The sequence below is a fragment of the Rutidosis leptorrhynchoides genome, chromosome 4 (assembly GCF_046630445.1).
Source record: "Rutidosis leptorrhynchoides isolate AG116_Rl617_1_P2 chromosome 4, CSIRO_AGI_Rlap_v1, whole genome shotgun sequence".
Taxonomy (NCBI): Eukaryota; Viridiplantae; Streptophyta; class Magnoliopsida; order Asterales; family Asteraceae; genus Rutidosis; species Rutidosis leptorrhynchoides.
The window spans coordinates 20,105,862-20,131,261 of record NC_092336.1 but is presented as its reverse complement, the minus strand read 5'-3'; the positions used below and the strand labels follow the sequence as shown (position 1 = coordinate 20,131,261).

Genomic DNA, 25,400 nt, shown 5'->3' with positions numbered 1-25,400 from the left:
AATCCAATTACCTCACATGAATAACATAAGGCTCCTTGCCTATTTAGAGTTATAGTCGTTAAAGTTCTACTCAATAGATAGAGAGTTCGAACAATGCAATCAAAAAACGATCAATTCAATTCTTTCAACTTGTAACAAGTTGGACATTTTTCTAACTTGATATATTTATTTGTTAACTAAACTTAATAGGCCTTTGCCAATTTTCTAAATCGCCTTATTATTAAAATAAGTTTAAACTACTAGAAATTGTCTCTAAACATCAAGTCATCAACCAAAGTAGATATGTATGAATAGAGTGACCGAAGTAGTCAAACACATAAGGAAAATCTAGGTTTTAGTTAAGTTAGTGATTTCGTCAATGAGTTTCTCTATATCTAAAGACGATGATCCACAAGAACCCGTAGCCATTTCCGCCATCTTCTTCCACTCCAAAGCTTTATTCCTCATTATTTTACCTTCTTCACCTTCCATTAACATCCTCAAAAGCTTCTCCACTTCATCCCTCTTCGTATTCTTCTCTATCTCCATACCAATTTCCCATTTCTTACACATTTGTCGACAATTCGTTAGTTGGTCACCCAAAAATGGACAACAAATCATAGGCACCCCAGACGACAAGCTATCGATGATTGAACCCCACCCACCATGAGTCAAGAACCCACCAATCGACCGATGGTTCAAGACCTCTTCTTGTGTACACCAACTTCCAACAAATCCTTTCTCGTTTATCGCATCCTCTAATTCTTTAGGTAAAACACTAGGTTTCCCATCAACCAAATCATTTCTTATAATCCATGAAAATTCATATTTGCTGTTAACAAGTCCCCAACCTAGTTCTACAAGATCTTGTAACGACATTACTGCTATACTTCCAAAGTTGACATACACTACAGAATTAGGCTCTTTCGACTCTAGCCATTGAACACACTCGGGCTCTTCATGACGTAAACTATATCCACTAAATTCCGAGCTTTTGCTTTCTTGCTTCTGATTCAAAAGTAATTGAAGTGGTCCAACATTATAGACGTTAGGAAATACGAATCTAATCTCTTCTATAAGACTAGCTTCTAGGTCTTCGAAAGTGTGGAAGATCATATGTGACAACCCGGAAATTTTCAACCAAATTTAAACTTTAATCTTTATATGTTTCCGACACGATAAGCAATATTTGTTAAGTTAAATTTCAAGAATTTTAAACTATGTTCATACATTCATTCAACCTCGACCAAGTTCCGACGATTCATGAACCATTAAACGAATATGATTATATATGTATATATATTATACCTTAAAACGTAAACAAAATATTAGATTAAATACTTTATAGGATTGTATCTGTTTCAAAATATTTATCAATGGAATTAGAAGATAAGATCAAATGATTGAATTATCAGATATATTGAATTATGATTACAAGTCTCTATTGAAAGGCCCACGTTGATTTGATAAATCTTTCCATTTTAACAATATTCGGAAAATGGTAAAGTGATTTATAAATAAGAACAAATTGTCAATCATTGAGAACTAGACAAAGGATGGTGGAAGATTGAATCTCATAAAGACTCGATTGATCTATTTAGTTTCAAACGTACAAAAACATTTTCAGTTTAAAAAGAACTTTATTATTAAAACGTATATAACTTTTATAAATATCTAGAACCACTTTTGACAACTCATTACTTAACTAGTATGATAAAGATAAAGATAACGATATTTATATTTTATTTTATTAAATATATATAATGATTTAAATTAATATTATATATATTTATACGCGTATTATACGTACATAGTTTTATACTTTTACTATACTTAAACTTTACCTTTACTTTATTTTTACTTTACTTTAACTTTAATAATTCATACTTTAATAATTCACTTTAATAATTCATACTTTAATAATTCACTTTAATAATTCATACTTTAATAATTCACTTTAATAATTCATACTTTAATAATTCACTTTAATAATTTATACTTTAATAATTCACTTTAATAATTCAAAAATCTATTATAAATAGAATTCAATAGGTTTCATTATTTCATAGAAACTTGAAAATATTTTTCTCTAAACTCTCTCAATCGATTTACATATATATATTTACTCTGTATTATTTCAAGATATTATTAGTATACATAAAATATTACGACGGAGTGCTGTCCGAGTGATTTCGAAATTGTTTTTTGAGTAGGATAGGATTAAGGAAATTATGGGTTATAGCTATGGAGGTGATTAAGTATGGTTCATGGGTATGCTCGTGAGGTCAATATAGTGTTTATCATTTTCGTTGCGTCTACGTACCTTTCCTGCAATATTGAATCTCAATATTGATACGCGAGTACTCATAATTTAACTTTTACATACTAATAGTGTATCCCTGACTAGTGCTCGAGTATTTAGGATTATGCATGCTTGTACTTTTGATATTTCCCTTAGACAGATTAGGTTGAATCTTGAATTAGTTACACTTGCGGTTGACATAAGGTATAAGATATGCATGTCCTTGGAAAGCTAGCGAAAAATTAAGAACTTTTCCTTTAGATATCGAATGGTTTCGATGAACGGATTAGAAGTTATAATCAATTGAATTTTCGATATTTTTATTAAAAATGATTATTATTATCGTCGTTTTTATCGTCGTTCTAGTTTTATCTTATTATTATCATTATTATTATTATCTTTATCAATAAAAGGGATTTATCATTAAAAATTGTTTTTTATTATTATTACTATCGTTATTATCGTTAAAGTTATAATTAGTATTATTATTATTATCCAATTATTATTATTAGTATTATTATTATTATTATTATTATTATTATTATTATCATTATTAATATATATATCATTATTTAAAAATGGTTATTGTTATTGTTATTATTATTATTACTATATTATCATCAAGATAATTATTAGTATTATCGTTAATAATGTTATAGTAACCATCATTATTAATATTGGTGTAATTAAAACAAATATTTGTAACACCTAATTATTTTGATTACTATTATTATCATTATTATGAACACGATATAAAAGACGATTAAAAGCTATTAAACGAAACGATTAGGAAATAATGAGTAAGAGTATCATGATGAAATTAAAATATTATAAGATATTGATTTAGATAAAATTATCGTTCTTATTATTTTTATCATTACTATTATTATTAAAAGTATCGTTAGTATTAAAACTATCATTTTAACAAAAATTATCATTTTAATAGAAATGTCATTGTTACTATAAAATATCATTATTATTATTATTTTAAATAGAATTATTATTTTAAAGATAATATTAAAAATTATCGTAAATATTAAAGTTATCATAATTAGAATTATCGTTTTATCATAATGTCATCTTAGTAATTATAAATATTGATATTTTTATAATAATTATTATTATTACAAAATAATACAACTTTTACTTACTATCATTATAGATATTATTTTATCAAATAAATATGTGATACAAACATATTTTACTACGTGTAATAACTTACTTTAATAATACCTATCATATTATTTTTATGATATTAAATGAACCCTATAAATTTTATTACTTAATATATATAAAAGTATATTTTATTATATAAATTTAATATAAAATTTTATTTATTAATAAATAAATTATATTATTTACTCTAATAAATCTTTTAAAAATATTTAAAAATATAAAACGACGATATTTAAACTATATATTAATCATGTATAGATTTTTGGAAATTATTTTGAGTCAAATTTACTTTTGTTGACTTTTGCATATTAGTCTCGAGCATTAGGATTGTGGTACACTATGACTTGACCTAATTTGTTAGACAAATATTGACCAACACATAAATATATATAATTAATTTAGGTTCGTGAATCCGAGGCCAACCTTGCACTTGTTCAATGACGTTATATGTATTTTTACTACGAAATACAGTATGGTGAGTTTCATTTGCCTTTTTACCCTTTATATTTTTGGGACTGAGAATACATGTGCTTTTATAAATGTTTGACGAAATAGACACAAGTAATTTAAACTACATTCTTTGGTTGAATTATCGAAATCGAATATGCCCCTTTTTATTAAAGTCTGGTAATCTAAGAATTAGGGAACAGATACCCTAATTGACGCGAATCCTAAAGATAGATCTATTGGGCCTAACAAACCCCATCCAAAGTACCGGATGCTTTAGTACTTCGAAATTTATATCATGTCCGAAGGAGGATCCCGGAATGATAGGGGATATTCTTATATGTATCTAGTTAATGTCGGTTACCAGGTGTTCACCATATGAATGATTATTTTTGTCTCTATGTATGGGACGTATATTTATGAGAACTGGAAATGAAATTCTTGTGGTCTATTAAAATGATGGAAATAAATGATTATGATAAACTAATGAACTCACCAACCTTTTGGTTGACACTTTAAAGCATGTTTATTCTCAGGTGTTAAAGAAATCTTCCGCTGTGCATTTGTTCATTTTAAAGATATTACTTGGATTCTTTCATAGCATATTTTGAAGAACGTTGCATTCGAGTCATTGAGTTCATCAAAGATTAGTATTAAATCAATTTATAGTTGCATAGTGGATATTATAATGGTATGCATGCCTGTCAATTTTCGATGAAAAGAAAGTTTGTCTTTTAAAAATGAATGCAATGTTTGTAAAATGTATCATATAGAGGTCAAATACCTCGCAATTTAATCAACTATTGTGAATCGTTTATAATGTATATGAACGGGTCCTTTCAGTTGGTATCAAAGCGGTGGTCTTAGCGAACCAGGTCTGCATTAGTGTGTCTAACTGATAAGTCGATAGGATGCATTAGTGAGTCTGGACTTCGACCGTGTCTGCATGTCAAAAGTTTTGCTTATCATTTTGTGTCGAAAATTAACTACTTATCATCCTCAGGAAATTACCTGCTTATCATTTTTAGTCTAAGACACGTCTTGCTGCATTGATTGCATGAATAGTGTATAGACAAAAATTCATATCTTAGCATATCTGCTAAATCATATCTTATCGTATCTGTTACTTTAAACTTTGCCTGACATATCCCGCAAAGTCCTCCGTAATGTACGAAATCTTTTGATCTACATATATATATATATATATATATATATATATATATATATATATATATATATATATATATATATATATATATATATATATATATATATATATATATATATATATATTCTATGTAATTAGAATACCATCCGTTAGCCAAAATCATTTCATATCGGAAAAAAAAATCCTTTATCCAATCGTACGAAATGGAATTCGTCATCAGTTCAAGTCACTCAGATTTTGAAATGGAATCCCATTCAAGCTCCGAAAGCAGTGTGACCAGAATAGATCAACCAATCAGTCATCACCTATTCTGGATGAATTGGGAATGGGTTCGTAGCCTCCTCAGTCATTGAAGACAAGAAGAAGGTGATCCCTTCCATCCACCACATTGCCCTCTTGACGAAGAACCTGAAGCACTTACCTGCGAACCTGTCCGAAACACCATTTTCTCGCTCATTTCCAGAGTATCTCGTCACGATTATATATTACATCAAATTTTAGATTTTATTTATCCGCTCGTCCGAATCGACAATCACCCCGGTGTAATAGAAGAAGTCAACGAGCTTCGCGCTCGGGTAGTGGCTTTGGAGAATATGGTGCAGAGATTACAAACACCAGCAGCAGCATCAGCAGCATAACCAGTACCACCATCATCAACGCCAACAGTACCATTACACCTCCAACCACAACCGCGTCGTAAACCTCAACTTCACAATCTGTCTTACGAGCATCAACGTCATACGCACCATAGATACCAAGGAGTACCAACAACAATAACTGATGAAGTATTAATTCATAACTTCATTGGAGAAACATTCCGCAGCGATTATGTAATCTCTAAAGTCTTAGAGATTATCTAATCTAGCCCTAACCATAAATCAGTTAAGCGAACCAAAATGATAGAAGGAAGAGTAGAAACCCTGACAAAAATGGTGTGTGATTAACAAGCTAAACTTGCTTTACCAACAGCATCAAAAGTACCGTCAGCGTTACCAGCATCGTCATTACAGTCAACATCCGAATCAACAACACCGATAACATCACAAACTCCGTCAGTTCAAGAATCACTGTGGACATCATTACGAATCAATAACATGTATATTATATCAACGAGTTATGAAGAATTAACTCATTCCCTCTGAAGAAATTATATGTATATTTTATATATATATATATATATATATATATATATATATATATATATATATATATATATATATATATATATATATATATATTTTGAAATAAATCTTTTCGTGCTAAGCTATTGTGTGTGAATCTTAACTACTCGGTTAATTCATATTACAAATATGCAATAATGTAAGTCCTTCGGCCGCAACTTAACCAGCGTTAACTACAATCTCTGTCGCAATTTAACAAATTCCAATTCATAATAAATCAAGTATATATTTGATTTTACACTTTCATCATCGATGTACCCGAAACTTTTCAGATAACATCATTCGTACTTTGCAAAATTCACAAGAATTCCACGAACCGAACATCATACATCAACAAATAACGAAGTATTGATTCATAATTTCAATGTCATTAAAGAAATACTGCGTAAAAGTTATGTACTTTTTAAAGCCTTTAGGGATTATTCAATTCTAGTTTCAACCGTAAATCAAATGAGTTTAATTTAACATTAACTCATTAAATCTATGTTACATCTGAAGAAAATATACATATATATATTTTCATAAAGACTGTAATAAAATTCTTTTGTACAAAATATTAATTGTGAAATTTTTTTTAACAGGTAGGTAATACCCGAGAGATATATAGATTCACAATTAATATGTTACATTCTTCGAATCTGATTCAGCAAATCATCCATTATACTCCCTACTTTCACAACAATATACATTCTTTTATAGAAATCAAAACAACCATACTCATTCAAAATTTAATTACATATTCTGATTTTGAAATCTCAAAATTCAACTTGAGATATGACCAAAATCATCACTCTTAGATCCTTACATCTTTTACAAGGTATATTTTAACTTCAAAACTGTGTTAGAACATCAAATGTATGTTAACGATTACAATCTGTGTTCAAACCCTTCGAAAAATTTCTGAAGACACTTCGAATGATGAGCAATCGAGATGATGATCCAACCACATGTTACCCACAATTATGTACCTGAAAAACTCTTGAAACCAAAGTAAAAGTTTAAACAACGTATCCGCGTCAGATTCTTTGGCATTTATAAGCAAAAAATAATTTTGCGACTCCTATTCAAAGTAGTCAGTTTTGTCACAGCTCCAGCAAGTCAACTTCGACTTTTCAGTCAGACTAACCTTATTATAACCTTGAGATATACACCATCGTTACCAGGGAACCTTTTACATTCCACCACATTATTAGTAGATGTACCAACAACTTCATTACCCTTTGACTTTAGCCTCTCCAAAAAGTCATTATAATTATTCATTGAAACCCCATCATTCACTCATTCGCATCTTGTAATGAGAATTGCCATACGAATCATTGGGAATTAGCAATCAGTATTTTGAAATCTCGCAGCATGTCTACGCCAACAGTTATATGTGTATATATAACGTCTTTCTTCTGGACTTAATTTGAATGTAAAGTTTCTGAAAAACACTTCGAAGTACGAATTGGTTCTCCGAAAATGGAAAAAATGCTGATGAAGAAGCAAAAACTATAAACGACTTTAAACGGTAAAAGCTGGATGATAATGATGAAGTGTGCTGGCAAAGCGCAGAAAAAGAGAAGTTTTGGAACTGGAAAACGGATTGAGCAAAGTAGGAAGGAGGCTGTGGACAAATTACAAAGACTGAACCTGACTTCAAAGGATCCAAATGATTCAGTACCTGCTGAAGTCATTAACGAATACCTTGCTCCTGACTCTAAACCCCTGCGGATAATATTCTTCATTATCCTCTGATATTAGAAATTCTAAAATATCATCATATCTTTCATTATAAATATCCTTCATATTTCTGAAGATATTTTCTTAATTTTTCTTATTTGAAATAATTTACCTCTTCGCGCTATCTGTATTACATCATAAAAGAAACTATTTTAGTTTCTAAATTCTGAAACATTCAAGTTTAAAATAGGAATATTTTGAAGTAGTGTTGGAAACGGAAGCATGAATTAATATAATATAATGAAACTTGATCAATGTGATTATATTACAGTAAGTCATGCTGAGTTTCTAAATGGAACGTGATGATTCACAGATCATAACATCATCATGTGCCATGTTATACGACTCTTGTATTCTATTTAACCTCTAAAATATCAAGAAAATATTTCTTGATGATTCGGCCTTTTCCAAAGTATTCTAGTAATTTGACAAGTCAAGATCGTGCCATCACAATTTCCTTCCTAGAACATTAACAATGTTCATTCCAAAATTCATATCTGTGAATTCTGGACCATTACAAGCGGTGCTTAATCGCAAGAAGAAGAAACGAAAGGACAAAACTCCGAAATAGAAATTGGGGTATAAATTGCAGCAAATAAAAGAGAGCATTAACTGTGAATGATAATGATTATAGAAGACAGAAGCAGAGACTTTGAAATATAATGGAACATATAAAGCCCAACGACAAACCAGAAATTATAAACCATATATATCGATGCATATAGCAATATAAAGACACGGAAGAACTAGAAACACTATAAACTCAAGAGTATAGTAGAAGTAAATAGATTCTTCCGGCGGTAGATGAAAAAAAAGAATGACCGATATGAAAGTTAGAAGTATATCGAGAATCAGAACTGGATGGAGCATATTGATGAATACTTTAAAATATGAGTTGAGGGGGAAAGAATAGAAGGTGATGAAACATGATTAGGAACTTAGAAATCAACAGATTTAACTCACATAATGGCGGAATAAGCGAATCAAACCCTCTAGTGAATATGTTAAGTTTTTTTTTTGATTAATTTAGTCAAACCACAACTAAATCAAGTGTGATTAGATCAACACCTAGAGCTATTATATACCACCTGGGTGATTTGGACTGAGAGAGAATCAGAGGAGCTCACTAGATCTGAGTGTGTGTAACAAATGAGAGGCTTAACCTAAAATGAAGAACATAAGACTTTATATACCCCTGCTATTGACTCACCCATACGATTCATTCATCACACGTACGAGTTGGCTTCATCAGCCGTACGGGTGATCACTCACTCGTGTCTTCTCATTTAGGTTCTAATTGTGACTTAGCTCAGCATCAACCGTGCGTATGAGCCTGTCAGCCGTACTAGTGAGGCTTCACTCGTACGTCTGACTAAGTCTAACATAGTCAAACATCTAAATCTCGTTCCTGCAGTTCCTGTAACCACATACAAACACGTATATGATAATAACGAGCAATCATGGTGGCCTGTAAACTGTTGTACCTGCAATGGATGTGGATAGATGTCTAGGGACTTGCATAAAATGCATCAACAGAAGGTGTGAGTTGTAAGGAAACGAAGGAGGTGAATTTATAAGAAAATCTCCGACAGAACAATTAAAATGGACGATCGCATTTAAAGCGGATCCTAATTCCCTTGATTACCGGAGAGTCAAATCTTATTAAGAAGATTTTCTTCAAATCCCTTGAAATCTGGGAATCAATCATATCTACGTCAAATGATAAGATGAATCTACACTTACTCATTTCACTCTTCTATGTTAGCTTTATTCGTACTCTTCATATAAATGGATTGTTTATCCAAATTATTCGCTGATGATAAAACTCTAATTTTTAGCCCGTATGCATCATGAAAACATACTTATTATCATTCACGACCCTTCCACTCAAATTTCGGGACGAAATTTCTTTAACGGGTAGGTACTGTGACAACCCGGAAATTTTCAACCAAATTTAAACTTTAATCTTTATATGTTTCCGACACGATAAGCAATATTTGTTAAGTTAAATTTCAAGAATTTTAAACTATGTTCATACATTCATTCAACCTCGACCAAGTTCCGACGATTCACGAACCATTAAACGAATATGATTATATATGTATATATATTATACCTTAAAACGTAAACAAAATATTAGATTAAATACTTTATAGGATTGTATCTGTTTCAAAATGTTTATCAATGGAATTAGAAGATAAGATCAAATGATTGAATTATCAGATATATTGAATTATGATTACAAGTCTCTATTGAAAGGCCCACGTTGATTTGAGAAATCTTTCCATTTTAACAATATTCGGAAAATGGTAAAGTGATTTATAAATAAGAACAAATTGTCAATCATTGAGAACTAGACAAAGGATGGTGGAAGATTGAATCTCATAAAGACTCAATTGATCTATTTAGTTTCAAACGTACAAAAACATTTTCAGTTTAAAAAGAACTTTATTATTAAAACGTATATAACTTTTATAAATATCTAGAACCACTTTTGACAACTCAATACTTAACTAGTATAATAAAGATAAAGATAACGATATTTATATTTTATTTTATTAAATATATATAATGATTTAAATTAATATTATATATATTTATACGCGTATTATACGTACATAGTTTTATACTTTTACTATACTTAAACTTTACCTTTACTTTATTTTTACTTGACTTTAACTTTAATAATTCACTTTAATAATTCATACTTTAATAATTCACTTTAATAATTCATACTTTAATAATTCACTTTAATAATTCATACTTTAATAATTCACTTTAATAATTCATACTTTAATAATTCACTTTAATAATTTAAAAATCTATTATAAATAGAATTCAATAGGTTTCATTATTTCATAGAAACTTGAAAATATTTTTCTCTAAACTCTCTCAATCGATTTACATATATATATTTACTCTGTATTATTTCAAGATATTATTAGTATACATAAAATATTACGACGGAGTGCTGTCCGAGTGATTTCGAAATTGTTTTTTGAGTAGGATATGATTAAGGAAATTATGGGTTATAGCTATGGAGGTGATTGAGTATGGTTCATGGGTATGCTCGTGAGGTCAATATAGTGTTTATCATTTTCGTTGCGTCTACGTACCTTTCCTGCAATATTGAATCTCAATATTGATACGTGAGTACTCATAATTTAACTTTTACATACTAATAGTGTATCCCTGACTAGTGCTCGAGTATTTAGGATTATGCATGCTTGTACTTTTGATATTTCCCTTAGACAGATTAGGTTGAATCTTGAATTAGTTACACTTGCGGTTGACATAAGGTATAAGATATGCATGTCCTTGGAAAGCTAGCGAAAAATTAAGAACTTTTCCTTTAGATATCGAATGGTTTCGATGAACGGATTAGAAGTTATAATCAATTGAATTTTCGATATTTTTATTAAAAATGATTATTATTATCGTCGTTTTTATCGTCGTTCTAGTTTTATCTTATTATTATCATTATTATTATTATCTTTATCAATAAAAGGGATTTATCATTAAAAATTGTTTTTTATTATTATTACTATCGTTATTATCGTTAAAGTTATAATTAGTATTATTATTATTATCCAATTATTATTATTATTATTATTAGTATTATTATTATTATTATTATTATTATTATTATTATTATTATCATTATTAATATATATATATCATTATTTAAAAATGGTTATTGTTATTGTTATTATTATTATTACTATATTATCATTAAGATAATTATTAGTATTATCGTTAATAATGTTATAGTAACCATCATTATTAATATTGGTGTAATTAAAACAAATATTTGTAACACCTAATTATTTTGATTACTATTATTATCATTATTATGAACACGATATAAAAGACAATTAAAAGCTATTAAACGAAACGATTAGGGAATAATGAGTAAGAGTATCATGATGAAATTAAAATATTATAAGATATTGATTTAGATAAAATTATTGTTCTTATTATTTTTATCATTACTATTATTATTAAAAGTGTCGTTAGTATTAAAACTATCATTTTAACAAAAATTATCATTTTAATAGAAATGTCATTGTTACTATAAAACATTATTATTATTATTATTTTAAATAGAATTATTATTTTAAAGATAATATTAAAAATTATCGTAAATATTAAAGTTATCATAATTAGAATTATCGTTTTATCATAATGTCATCTTAGTAATTATAAATATTGATATTTTTATAATAATTATTATTATTACAAAATAATACAACTTTTACTTACTATCATTATAGATATTATTTTATCAAATAAATATGTGATACAAACATATTTTACTACGTGTAATAACTTACTTTAATAATACCTATCATATTATCTTTATGATATTAAATGAACCCTATAAATTTTATTACTTAATATATATAAAAGTATATTTTATTATATAAATTTAATATAAAATTTTATTTATTAATAAATAAATTATATTATTTACTCTAATAAATCTTTTAAAAATATTTAAAAATATAAAACGACGATATTTAAACTATATATTAATCATGTATAGATTTTTGGAAATTATTTTGAGTCAAATTTACTTTTGTTGACTTTTGCATATTAGTCTCGAGCATTAGGATTGTGGTACACTATGACTTGACCTAATTTGTTAGACAAATATTGACCAACACATAAATATATATAATTAATTTAGGTTCGTGAATCCGAGGCCAACCTTGCACTTGTTCAATGACGTTATATGTATTTTTACTACGAAATACAGTATGGTGAGTTTCATTTGCCTTTTTACCCTTTATATTTTTGGGACTGAGAATACATGCGCTTTTATAAATGTTTGACAAAATAGACACAAGTAATTGAAACTACATTCTATGGTTGAATTATCGAAATCGAATATGCCCCTTTTTATTAAAGTCTGGTAATCTAAGAATTAGGGAACAGACAACCTAATTGACGCGAATCCTAAAGATAGATCTATTGGGCCTAACAAACCCTATCCAAAGTACCGGATGCTTTAGTACTTCGAAATTTATATCATGTCCGAAGGAGGATCCCGGAATGATAGGGGATATTCTTATATGTATCTAGTTAATGTCGGTTACCAGGTGTTCACCATATGAATGATTATTTTTGTCTCTATGTATGGGACGTATATTTATGAGAACTGGAAATGAAATTCTTGTGGTCTATTAAAATGATGGAAATAAATGATTATGATAAACTAATGAACTCACCAACCTTTTGGTTGACACTTTAAAGCATGTTTATTCTCAGGTGTTAAAGAAATCTTCCGCTATGCATTTGCTTATTTTAAAGATATTACTTGGAGTCTTTCATAGCATATTTTGAAGAACGTTGCATTCGAGTCATTGAGTTCATCAAAGATTAGTATTAAATCAATTTATAGTTGCATAGTGGATATTATAATGGTATGCATGCCTGTCAATTTTTGATGTAAAGAAAGTTTGTCTTTTAAAAACGAATGCAATGTTTGTAAAATGTATCATATAGAGGTCAAATACCTCGCAATGTAATCAATTATTGTGAATCATTTATAATGTATATGAACGGGTCCTTTCATCATACGCGAAACGTTATCGGCTTTTTGAGCAACTTCTAGGAGAAATGTAAATGCAATATCATTCGGACTAGTGACTCGTATGAACTCTGGTAAATCCTTTAAACGGATACCTTCCATTCCTGGAATCCAATCTATTTCCATCTCAAGATAACCATTTGTCAAATAACTTTCATCTACAAAACAAAAATAATGCAAAGTTAATTAATTCAATCTAATTCTTTCTGATCTTAAGTTTAAGGGTAGATATTACACCTCAATAGATACATCACAAGTTGTGTGTTATTTCTTTGTAAATGTACAATCTGTTAAGACATGAATTTTTTTTTCTAAAATGGTAATAATTTTAAACCAACTTTCAAAACTGGAAAAAATGAAAAATTCGTTGCAAAAATGGTAAAACCGAAGTTTGGAACCTCGGTTTTGCCATTTTTGAAGTTTCAAACTTCGGTTTTGGGTGGTCTGTCAGCAGAAACCCTAAACCAAAGTTTGGAAATTCGGTTTTACCAAATCCGAAGTTCCAAACTTCGGTTTTGGTTTTTTTTTTTTAAACACTAATTTTATAAATAACTTGGTTTTGGTAGTTAATTTACAGTTTCATACGCTAAAATTACTTTAAAAACATATAATAACATTACAAACAATAAAATATTAATATTAGTAAGATGCAAATACAAATTTTTTGGATAACACTTTTATTAATATCAGAATCACGGTTACATTTTTTTGAAAATAAAAATACATAATTTAAAACAACACATAGAAATTTAACACATAATTAAATTAGATGCAATGGAAGAGGTTGGTTTTTCACAATTGCTTCGTTTTTTTATCATAATCCATTCATCTTCCTCACAAGGATGCTCGAATTTTCCTTTACATTCATTCCAAAACATCACGCCCGAATGTTCAATCGTAATGTTTTCTTTGAGCCACTCAAACTCCTTCGAAATTGTTGTCATCTGACTAACATCCACATTTTGAAAGTACTTATATTTGTACCCATAGTAAAACTTTTTTTGTGTTGAAAACTGTCCATTCCAATAGACATTAATTTGAACAGGAATTGGTGACATGTTTATGTTTACAAAATTAAAAATTTATGTTTGGAGAAGGGAGAATAGAGTGATACATTGTTTGTTGTAATTGATGTCGGTTTATATAGTGTAGTTAAAATTGGAAAATCGACCTTTTAAAGTTCGGTTTCAGTAAAAGCTGCCGAACAGTAAAAGGTAACAGTAACATTTCTTTAATTGCTTTTTATGACATGTCTAGTACCTGACAAACCGAAGTTTCAAACATCGGTTTTGCATGCTTTTTTTTTATTGGTCTGAAACCGAACTTTATAACTTCGGTTATATGTAGATTCGGGCTTATAAAAGTGATTTGTGATTGTTTCATAAATACATAACAAAAAATGAATTCGAAATACGTATCAATTGATGTGTATCATGGTTGTGATTTTGAATGGAACGATGGTAAAACGGAACTCTCTAAAGGGCCTAAAATGACGTTTGATAACGTAGATGTTCGGGGCTTTAATATGGAGAAGTTGAATGAGTTTCTTCGAGAAAAGCTACCAAAGAATCCACGTTCAATGGACATATACTACTACAAAGCAGGAGCAAGTGAAGCCGAAGCAATGTGCTATGATGAAGAATGGTATACATTAGTAGGGAAAGCGTGTATACTTTCAGACAACATCGAGTTGTATGTTTTATTTGGAGTTTTTGAAGACGCACTAGAGTTCGATACGATGTATGATAGTCATGGTGAATACTATTATGCACCTAGACCTTTTATAAATTAAAGTTACTTTACAAGAAACAAACTACAAGAAACAAACTACAAGAAACAAAGTACAACAAACTAAATACAACAAATTACTAATGAAAACCTATGGGTTTCTAGTACGTGGACAAGTATTCCTGTTGTGACCTTCAGTTCTGCATATACCACACTTTGGAGCTTGCTTTTCACGTTCATCCATCTGGTTCTTTATACGTTTTGATTGCTTTCGCCCCCTGTGCTTAATCAATCTTGATGGATCGGCCATAATTTTCCATTCTATATGTGTCCAGTAGCTAGCATCTCTTAATGGATTAAAATGATCGCTATATTGCTCTCTCCATGTAGGAGTTGTATACTTTTTACTGATTTGTTTATTTATATCCTCGTTTAGATGGCTACATACGGAAATGACAAGAGAGCAAGGTAATCTTTGGTGTTGCCAAATACCACATGAACACCTTTTCTTTTTAAACTCCACTGTGTAATCAGTGCCACCTTCTCCACTTCTTTGATAAGTTGAATGAACCTTGTAGATACCTTGTTCTTCGTGATAACATGTTGTTTTGTAACGTTGAGCTCTTTTTGCCCGTTCGTTAAAGACGTTGAACATGAACTTCGAAAGTGGTGAATTACATAGCCTTGCTTCTCGATTTTGATCGTAGAAGTGTTGTCTGGTGTAATCAAATGTATATTCGATACACGCTTTGATCGGCATCATTCAGGCATGACGGAACACATTGTTGAGGGACTCAGTAATATTTGTCGTTGTGTTACCCCAACGACTCCTCTGACTGTCCCTATACACAGTCCATTTGCCTACATCAGCATCTTGCAAATATTGCCAAGCCTCAACACTAGCTTGTTTGATGGCTCGCAAAGCATTCTTGTACAATATTTGATTTGTTGTTGAACAGGCTGTCCAACACAAGTGTTTGAGCGATTTCACTTTAGTGTATTTGCTCAACAAGTTGCTACGAATGTGGCGCAAGCAGTACCTATGTTCCCAACCATATGTTTGAGCACCCATTGCATGTAAGATACCTTGGTGTCGATCAGAGATGACACACAACTTTTCGTTTTCAATAACATTTTCTTGGAGCATTTGCAAAAACCAAGACCAACTTTCGTTACTTTCTTCATCAACTAGGGCAAAGGCAATAGGTAAAATTTGATTGTTAGAATTTTTGGCAACCGATGTTAACAGTTTACCCTTATAACTACCTTTCAAATGGGTGCCATCGATGCAAATCATTGGAATACACAGTTTAAACGCTTTAATGGTTGGACCGAATGCCCAAAACACAAATTTAAAGGTGTCGAAACCTTCATAAATTTCAGGTCCATTTTCAAACACAACAATTGTGTCTGGATTGGTAGTAACTAATTCATTTACATAATTTGGTAAATGAATAAAGTTACTTTCCCAAGTTCTAAACAATCGTTCGATTGCAATACGCCTAGCATTCCATGCTTTGCCGTAACGGATATCCACATGCCATGTATTTTTTATTTGGGCTTGGATGTTGGCAACAGGATAAGCAACGTTCACACATATTTGATGTTCAATTTCAGTAGCAATTAAGCTAGAGGTTAAACAACGATTGTTGTTTTCTGATACGTGTCCATAACACGTGTGTCCATCTTTCCATTTTGTTATTTTCCATACCTTAGATCGATTGTGAGACGAACCACTAACACTCCAGGCACAATGGTATCTTTCTTGTGGACCCTTAAAACTTGAGCTAGTTGTTCTACAATGTGCTTGCCAATAACCTGGCTTGCTTTGTGTAACAACTATTTCTCTATTATGGTGTATATTCCATTTTCGAACATCATAAATAAGTTCGGATTTGTTCTGGAACACCATTCCTTTGGAAATAATACCGATCTCCTTATCATAAAAAACCCATGAAGCTTCTTGGTCGTCATCGTATGGAAAACTATTACTACCTTCACCTTCATTAACAAACCCAAAACGTGAAACTGGGGCAGGCTCCAATTGTGGTTCCACTTGCTCTTCTCTACCTTCGTCACCCGAAACATTATCTTCAACGCTATATTCAGAAACTGTATCGTCGGTTGCAGTAGACATACCATCATCTGGGTCTACTACATTTTCTACTTCGTCTCTTCGTTCTTGTTCATCTTCAATAACTGTTGAATGGTAGTTTGATGTTGATGGACCACCCTCCAAAGTTTGAATAAGATCAATATAACCCGAACTTGGGTGGTTGAAAAAACTTCCTCAAACTGAATTTCAATTTGAGCCTCGTAATTTGGATCATTCTGAGAATAAAAATATATTGTTTCCAAAGTGTTATCATCAGTAAGTTCACTTTTCCATTCATTTCCATTGAAAAGAACCCACAAGAACATTTTTAACGTGTGTGATCTTTGACTCACACCTACATAATTATACGCCATTTGTTTTAACTGCATACAGTTAACCTTGGTTGTCAACACAAAACTCCTTCTAATCGTTGTGTTATCACCAGTAAGCCAACCATTTTGGAATGAAATTTGCCCTCCCCAAAGAAAATGAACCATGAATGGACGAATTATAGACATTTTTGTAATTATTGATGTATGAAACTGATTAAGATTAGTTTGAATTGTGTTGTTGGTGTTTGAAACTGACTTTGAAATGCTTGAATTGTGTTCTTGGTGATGTTTGTGTTTGAGTCCATGATAAGGGTGATATAAATAAATGAAAAAAGATGATAAATCAGATTTTGACATGATAGGTTAGCAGGTTTCAGTCCATAATTGAGACTAGGGTTGCAGGTTTCAGTCCATAATTGTGACTGGCAATGCAGACTGCAAAACCGAAGTTTGAAACTTCGATTTTGCTGAAAAGCCTGCAAAACCGAAGTTCCAAACTTCGGTTTAGGGTTTCTGCTGACAAACCACACAAAACCGAAGTTTGAAACTTCGGAAATGGCAAAACCGAGGTTCCAAACTTCGGTTTTACCATTTCTGCAACGAATTTTTCATTTTTTCCAGTTTTGAAAGTTGGTTTAAAATTATTACCATTTTAAAAAAAAAGTCGTTAAGACATAATGATAGTTTGTAGCTGATAGCATATGTATTTAGGTGTTTAACAGAGTACCTGGAACCAAGGTTGCAAAATACGCGAGACGGGGTCGAGACGGTAGGGTCCTAAAAGGGTCGAGACGGTCGAGACGGGGTCGAGACGGGGGTCGAGACGGATGTTGACTAACGTTGACTTTTAAATAAAATTTATATATATATATATATATATATATATATATATATATATATATATATATATATATATATATATATATATATATATATATATATATATATATATATATATATATATATATATATGTTCAAGAATACAAATACATGCTCAAAACTTTTTTTCAGTTTCAAATTCAAGACTACAATATAGTAGTCTTGTTAGACCCACCAGGCTCCATCAACTTGTTTAGAATTTCCAATATAAGATTGTCCAACACTCCATCAACCTGTTTACAGTGAAGGGAAACAAAGATATTGTCCAACATTCCAATATTCCATACATGTTCAAAATACAAATACATTATAGTTTAAAGTTTAAACATAAACATTCAAAAGGACATAATATTTCAACCATAAACATAAGCTTACATGTTCAAAAGACTACAAATATTTATTAACTTCACTGATTCAAACTTCATTTTCATCCAAATCTTGATCTTGTCCATTTTGTTCAATGATTTGATCCCCATAAAACCCATATTCAACATCTTCAGCATCTATTTCCATCTCTTCATCTTCTGACTCAAAATCGTCCTCCAAAAATTGTCTTCTAGTGCTTCTTTTTGGTTTTGAAATTGCATCAACCACATCATCATCAATAAACCATTCTTGAGCCTCACTTGTATCATCCGTTAAAAGAACTTCATGACCTCTCTCCTTTCTTTTTTTGTTTTTCAAAATCAGATTTGCATTGAATTGAACAAAAACAAGATTGTTTAACTTTGAGGCTTCTAACCGATTTCTTTTTTTTGTATGAATCTATAATATCAAAGACAACCAAGTAACCAACAAAAATATTTAATTTAAATGATTACCTAACATTTAACAAATTACAAAATAAATAACCAAAGACTAACCGCTTCAAAGGTGCTCCAATTGCGTTCACATCCGGATGAACTTGTTGTTAGAGAAAGGATCCGAATAGCAATCTTTCTCAAATGAGGTGCTGAGCTACCAAAACGTGTCCACCAATTTGCTACAAGTTAAAACCAAATACAAGTAACTTAGGTCTAATTTGCTATACACTTAAACTACTACAAGTTAAAACAAAATAGGTAATTATATAAAATGCTTTACCCGGATCATATTTTTCGGTGTTAACCTCACATGATTTCAATGCAAGTAACTTAGCAAAGCTCTCTGATCTACACGTGTAAACTGGCAACTCCTCCAACAATATTTTTTGTTGCATATCAAGATCTTGCGGATACAAAGTTTCAACAACATCATTGATTGCTTCATTCACTTTTTCATCATACTGGATATCCATATCATTGTAAAGATAATATGGGTTTAAAAGATAGGCCGCCAAATGTAAGCTCGAATCTAGTCGACCTGACATCTTCATTCGAATGATCTTCATAACCGGCTCATAAAAAATCTTCTGGTTGTTCAAAGCCTCCTTGATTTCTTGTTGAGCTTTTTTAAGCTCACCATGTAAAAATCCCATTGAAGGCTTCCAATCGGCATCCACCATTCGAAGTATTTTGACCAAAGGTGAGAACACTTTTAAACATTTGCTTATTCCGTACCAAGTTCTGTTATCCATCACCATTTTATAGATATCATTCCCTTTTTTTGTCTTGGATAAATAACATTTATCCCATTCACTACCACAAAACATTTTCCTTAATTCATCCTTCTTATCAATTAAGCTTTGTAAAGTAAGGAACGCGGAAGCAAATCGTGTAACTCCTGGTCTCACGATTTCCATCTTATTTGTGTAACGCCTCATCAAAGCCAATGTTTTGTGGTGTGCATAAATAAACTTCGTTATCCTTTTTGCTATTTCAATTGTTGATTTATATGGGTCTGACTCACCAATGCCTTCAAGAAAAAACAAACCATAATATTGCCCACCTACATACATACTTCTTTTGTGGCTTTAGAACATGGAGCAACATTTCCCCTAATACCCGCGATGTGGTGTTTCAATCTGTTGATACCTGCACGATTAATATTGCCACATAATTTACATTGCACCCTATCCCTATTATTTGGATCCAACAATCTTCCATACTCCCATCCAGTATCTTCTTGTTTTCTTTTAGTTTCATTGGATGGATTTGATGTTGCCATTTACCCCTCCTGATCAATCATTTTTCACAACAAACAACAAATAATATTATGTCTAATTTTTTATAGCAAACACATAGTGACATGCCATGAAAAGTGCTTATTAACTATTATATATGTTTAAGTGTTTCATACGGACATAAATATGAAGGCAGTAAGCAACATACACAATGACGACAGTAAACAACATGTACACACACAATGAAATCAATTAGACATAAATATTATGTCTAAATTTTATAGCAAACACATATGAAGGCAGTAAACAACTGGTACACACACAATGAAATCAATTTATAATTATATACATATTATGTAGACACGATGACGTCATACAACATACACAAACACAAAAATCATATATATAATATACATATAGTTACACACTCACAACTAGTAGAAAAGGCAGTAAACACTAATTGCAATATATATATATATATATATATACCAATTATACATACATAAACATAAATTGTAACTTGTAAGTGAGAGATAAAGTGAATTAGAGAAGAAATCACACCTTTGTAAGTGAGAAATAAGATGAAATGAGAAGAATTGAAGAATCAATTGCTAATCTCTCATGTTTTGTGATGTCGTGCATTGTAGCAGCTAAATTGGGTGTAGAGGAGAACTTATGGCGCCCAAATAAAAGAAACCCTAATTAGTACGGTGCCACAACTTTTTTTTTTTTTTTTTTTAAAACCTGGAAAAAATCGGGAATATCCGTTTTTACCCGTCTGGGGCCGAGTTTGACCGTACTTTGACCGTTTTTTGGACCAAATCCGTTTTTCAAACGTATAAGCTATAAACGGGACGGGGCATTGGAAAACCCGTCTACACCCCCGTCTAGACGGCCGTCTAGGCCGTTTTTTGCAACCCTGCCTGGAACTGTTAAAATAAAAAGTAAAATGACAAAAAGCTAGGAGCTTTTTCTCAAACACTAGTTCTATGAGCTTTTAGCTTCTACCTTTTTTCATCCGTCTAAAAGTTTTAAGCTCTTTTAACCAAAAGAAGATTTTTATTACAATAAAGATTTAGATAGATTTTGGCACCAGATGGAAACTAAGGCATTATGAAAACATTCAAACCTTTAAGTGGGACTAGTCCTTTCTCCACTAGAACTTTTGACTGATAAAACCCCATGAATCCACAAGCAGCCATGGTCCAAAAAAGAAAGATAGGAACCTCAAGCTTCTCTGCAGCGTGAATCGAATTTGTGAAAGTCATGAAACCATCACAAACGATACATGTTACCGGAGTTTCAAGGCTAGATACAAGATCAAGAAATGAATCATAGAAATTTTCTTTCAGGTAGGTCATGAGCTCAAGTATAGTTGGAGTATGTTCGACACCATCATCGTCTGCATCACAAGTTGGACTATCCTGAACTGTTTTAAATCGAAAACCTGGAACTCCATTGATATCATGAATCCCACCAGACTTTACGAGTCGCACATGGCTTGATTTAGTGTTGATGGAAGTTATGTGTATGCCCTTGTAGTGCAGTAGTTTGGCTAGTTTGAGCATACACTTGATGTGGCTTTGTGCTGGAAATGGTATGAACACTACATGAGGCCTTTTCTGATCTATTAAGGGCTCTGTCTCCATGTCGATGTGTGTGTTTCTGTTAATTTGCCACGAGATAAATAAACAAATACTACTTACCTAAGATAGGGCTTAATAGTATGTGTATCAGTGTATCTGATTTATAGTAATTTAATTTGTGTAAGACTAATATGTCGATTAGAAAGAGAAGCATCCTGTAATGTAGTGGTTGGTAGCATCGAATGCACGTCGTGGATCTTGTTGTCACATATATAAACTTTTAATTTTTAATGGCAATAAAAATTCTATGGTATCACTTTCTGTTATATATATATATATATATATATATATATATATATATATATATATATATATATATATATATATATATATATATATATATATATATATATATATTTTTTTTTAAAGTTCACTTGTATCTTAGTTGTTTGGCCTTGTGCTATTAGGCCGAATGCCATCAATCGTTAAAATACAAAACTGAGTCTAATGACTAAGATAACTTTGTCCCATTATATTGATGTATTGTTATAGATATAAACAAAGTTTAACAAACATCATTTGAGGTTACTATGTTGTCAGGTGGAAGATCCTCCATAGCGACGTACAAGTATCGCCCGATACAAGGTGCCGACGTGAAGAAAGAAGATGAGCGCAATAATGACATCGTCCAATAGACCAAGTATACCAAACAATGCTGTCAAGAAAAGAAAAAAAAATGGATATTATATCAAGGTTTTATATATATTATATTTACCAGTTGATGAATTAAAGCAATATACCTTCAGGGATGATGTCCACAGGGCTAAGCACATATATTGCTGTTGATATTAGCTGTGTGTGAATAAGAAACAACATCAACAAGAGTATTTTCTTCACAAGCTTATTGTAATTTATAATTTAATAGCGATTCTTTAGTCAAATAAACGAGTCTTAACAAGTTCTCTAAGAACACAAGTCCAAGCTGAGTTTAGTTGTAGAAACTATGGGCTAATGGCAGTGGGTCATACATAAGACAGGTCATATAACTTCATATATAAAAAATTAGTAGATAATAATAGATTGATGGGTGGTGTATTTGAATTGATAATTCATGTTGGTTTATTAGGCACTTTTTGGACAGACGCCTGGCTCTCATAAAGGGCGAAATTTGTCTCTTTAAGACACTGACCCATGACTCAGTAAACAAAACAGATGGACTATAGCTAATATCCAACCCATTTATTTGTTGTTTTTAAGCTCATATAGAACCATGGACACCCATCCACACCACCCCACAGGCATATATTACTTGTTTAACCATCACTAGATATCCGAGTGGATGGGGCTCTGAGTTCCTAGCAAGAAGTCTCCGGTTCGAATCCTATTTAGGACGAATATTTAGTGGTGGCTAGGGATGAGTTGAAAACAGACAGGGAGTAATCCTGCTAGGCTGCGTACATCAGAGTATGGGGTCGGATTACTCGCACTCCCGGGTAGCCCGAACAGGGAAACCTTCTACCTTTTTAAAGCATTTATTTAAATAAAAAAATAAAAAAATGTGTGTGTGTTATATCATCAATTACGTAAAGCAGGACTCAAACAATTCAAGTTTCTCAAGAAAGTTAAGTTGTTATAGATTTTAAAGTTTGATATCCAAAACTAATAAATCTATTAATATTAATATGTCAATTGTTATATAGTTATCTTTTACATGTCATGCTTTCCTACTCTGACCACATTATGACTTATGATTACATTAAACATTTTTAAGAAAATTTGGTACAAACAATCCTGTAAATAAATTGGTCGTCTATAAATAGCCGAGCAGAAACCATTATTATTTCACTATGTTCTATCAGGTGAAAACACTCCTTGGCTTAATAGTTTATCATTCCTCCATAAGTCTCTTTTGACCTTTAAAGGTGTATTAGTACCAGTAAAAATTTAAACTCGTGAATATATTCTTCCTGGTTAACAGACATAGTATTCCTGTTTTATTTTAGAAATGTATTCTAATATTCTGAAAAGTTAAACAAACTTGTATCCATTTTAAACTTGAATGCAATCCATTATCCATATGACTCTTACATACTCCAAGATATAGTGCATGAATGCATACCTGGCTAAGACCGCTCGACTGTGAACCGAAGATACGGTTATACGTTTCAATCCTTTTCAAGATCTCAGAAGCTTCCGGGTTATGAAGTTGCTGAGAGGAAGCTTGACTAGAAACCAACAAAGTAATCTGGCGACGACAAAGTGGACATCTACATGGCTGTAATGCTGACCCATGGTTCCAAACTTGTAAAAAACAATTTCCTAACAAACAAGAGAAACATACATATTAGTTATCAAGGTGACAATTTGAGTACTCTATATCTTTCTTAAACTATAGGTGACAATTTTGAATCAACTACTGATATATGGGTAATTTTGGTGTGTGTGCTTTACATGGGTAAAAAAAACTTGGAACAGGTTAAAACTGGTTCAAGAGCAGCTCAGAGTATACAGTTAATATAACAGTCTTGTAAAGTTATATACAATATACAAATATGCAATTTATTCTCATTGTAATGAGACTATTATTAACCATAAATTAGCATTCCTGATTAATAAATAAAATTTAAGAAAATGAAAAAAGAAGTGTTTGAGGAACAACCCAAACCGTTTCAAATTCCGACCCATACTAAACTATAACAAGTTTCAATGGAACCAAATTTTGTGTCATAACCCAATTTGTTCAGCCCACTCATCTTGCTCCGCTTTAGCTTTAACCCTTCATGATATCTACACCACCCCAACTGACTAACCACATTTAACTAACACGAAAAGTAGAAACAAGTTATAGGCTTCCCGTAACACCCTCGAACTGGGCGTAGCGGTAAATGACCATTCTGCCCTTATGTGTTATTAAATGTTACTTTAATAATTATTACGTATATGGTTATAATAATTTGATTATTTAGCTAAATCCAGTTTGTGACAAGGGTCACGGAATTTATTTGTTTATTTGAAACGGATCTCGTTAGGACCGCTTAATGAGGTGCGTTGCGTTTCAAATAACTGGTAAATACCCGTGTATTTTGAGGTATAGGTTACCTCATGTTGAAGTAACCCTTTCATATAAAAGTCTGATTTTGTTACATTTCCCTTTTGGAAACTTTAGGCCAA

At 31.2% G+C, this 25,400-nt stretch overlaps 2 protein-coding genes across 2 annotated transcripts; both read right to left on the bottom strand.

Moving 5' to 3' along the window:
* Nucleotides 1-327: 327 nt before the first annotated feature.
* Nucleotides 328-22,454, bottom strand: LOC139840464 (UDP-glycosyltransferase 85C1-like). The gene is made up of 3 exons (XM_071830729.1): nt 21,773-22,454; nt 13,565-13,726; nt 328-1,103 (listed from the first exon to the last, which is right to left on the bottom strand). Exons 1-3 carry the CDS (start codon nt 22,290-22,292, stop codon nt 328-330), a joined length of 1,458 nt encoding a protein of 485 aa, XP_071686830.1. The 5' UTR covers nt 22,293-22,454.
* Nucleotides 18,986-21,316, bottom strand: LOC139840019 (uncharacterized). Its single transcript, XM_071830238.1, has 4 exons — nt 21,205-21,316; nt 19,686-20,696; nt 19,466-19,584; nt 18,986-19,367 (listed from the first exon to the last, which is right to left on the bottom strand). Exons 2-4 carry the CDS (start codon nt 20,476-20,478, stop codon nt 19,017-19,019), a joined length of 1,263 nt encoding a protein of 420 aa, XP_071686339.1. The 5' UTR covers nt 20,479-20,696; nt 21,205-21,316; the 3' UTR covers nt 18,986-19,016.
* Nucleotides 22,455-25,400: the final 2,946 nt, after the last annotated feature.

Bases quoted from the DNA above. Each gene is read 5' to 3' on its own strand.
- LOC139840019 (XM_071830238.1), bottom strand. From the start codon at position 20,478: ATGTATGTAGGTGGGCAATATTATGGTTTGTTTTTTCTTGAAGGCATT. The intron at 19,585-19,685 runs GTAAAGCATTTT...TTTAACTTGTAG, and splicing joins CACCGAAAAATATGATCCGG to CAAATTGGTGGACACGTTTT. The intron at 19,368-19,465 runs GTTAGTCTTTGG...TTGATATTATAG, and splicing joins ATTGGAGCACCTTTGAAGCG to ATTCATACAAAAAAAAGAAA.
- LOC139840464 (XM_071830729.1), bottom strand. From the start codon at position 22,292: ATGGAGACAGAGCCCTTAATAGATCAGAAAAGGCCTCATGTAGTGTTC. The intron at 13,727-21,772 runs GTTTGAATGTTT...TTTGTTTTGTAG, and splicing joins AGGACTAGTCCCACTTAAAG to ATGAAAGTTATTTGACAAAT. The intron at 1,104-13,564 runs TTTCGCGTATGA...AAATTTCCGGGT, and splicing joins TGCTCAAAAAGCCGATAACG to TGTCACATATGATCTTCCAC.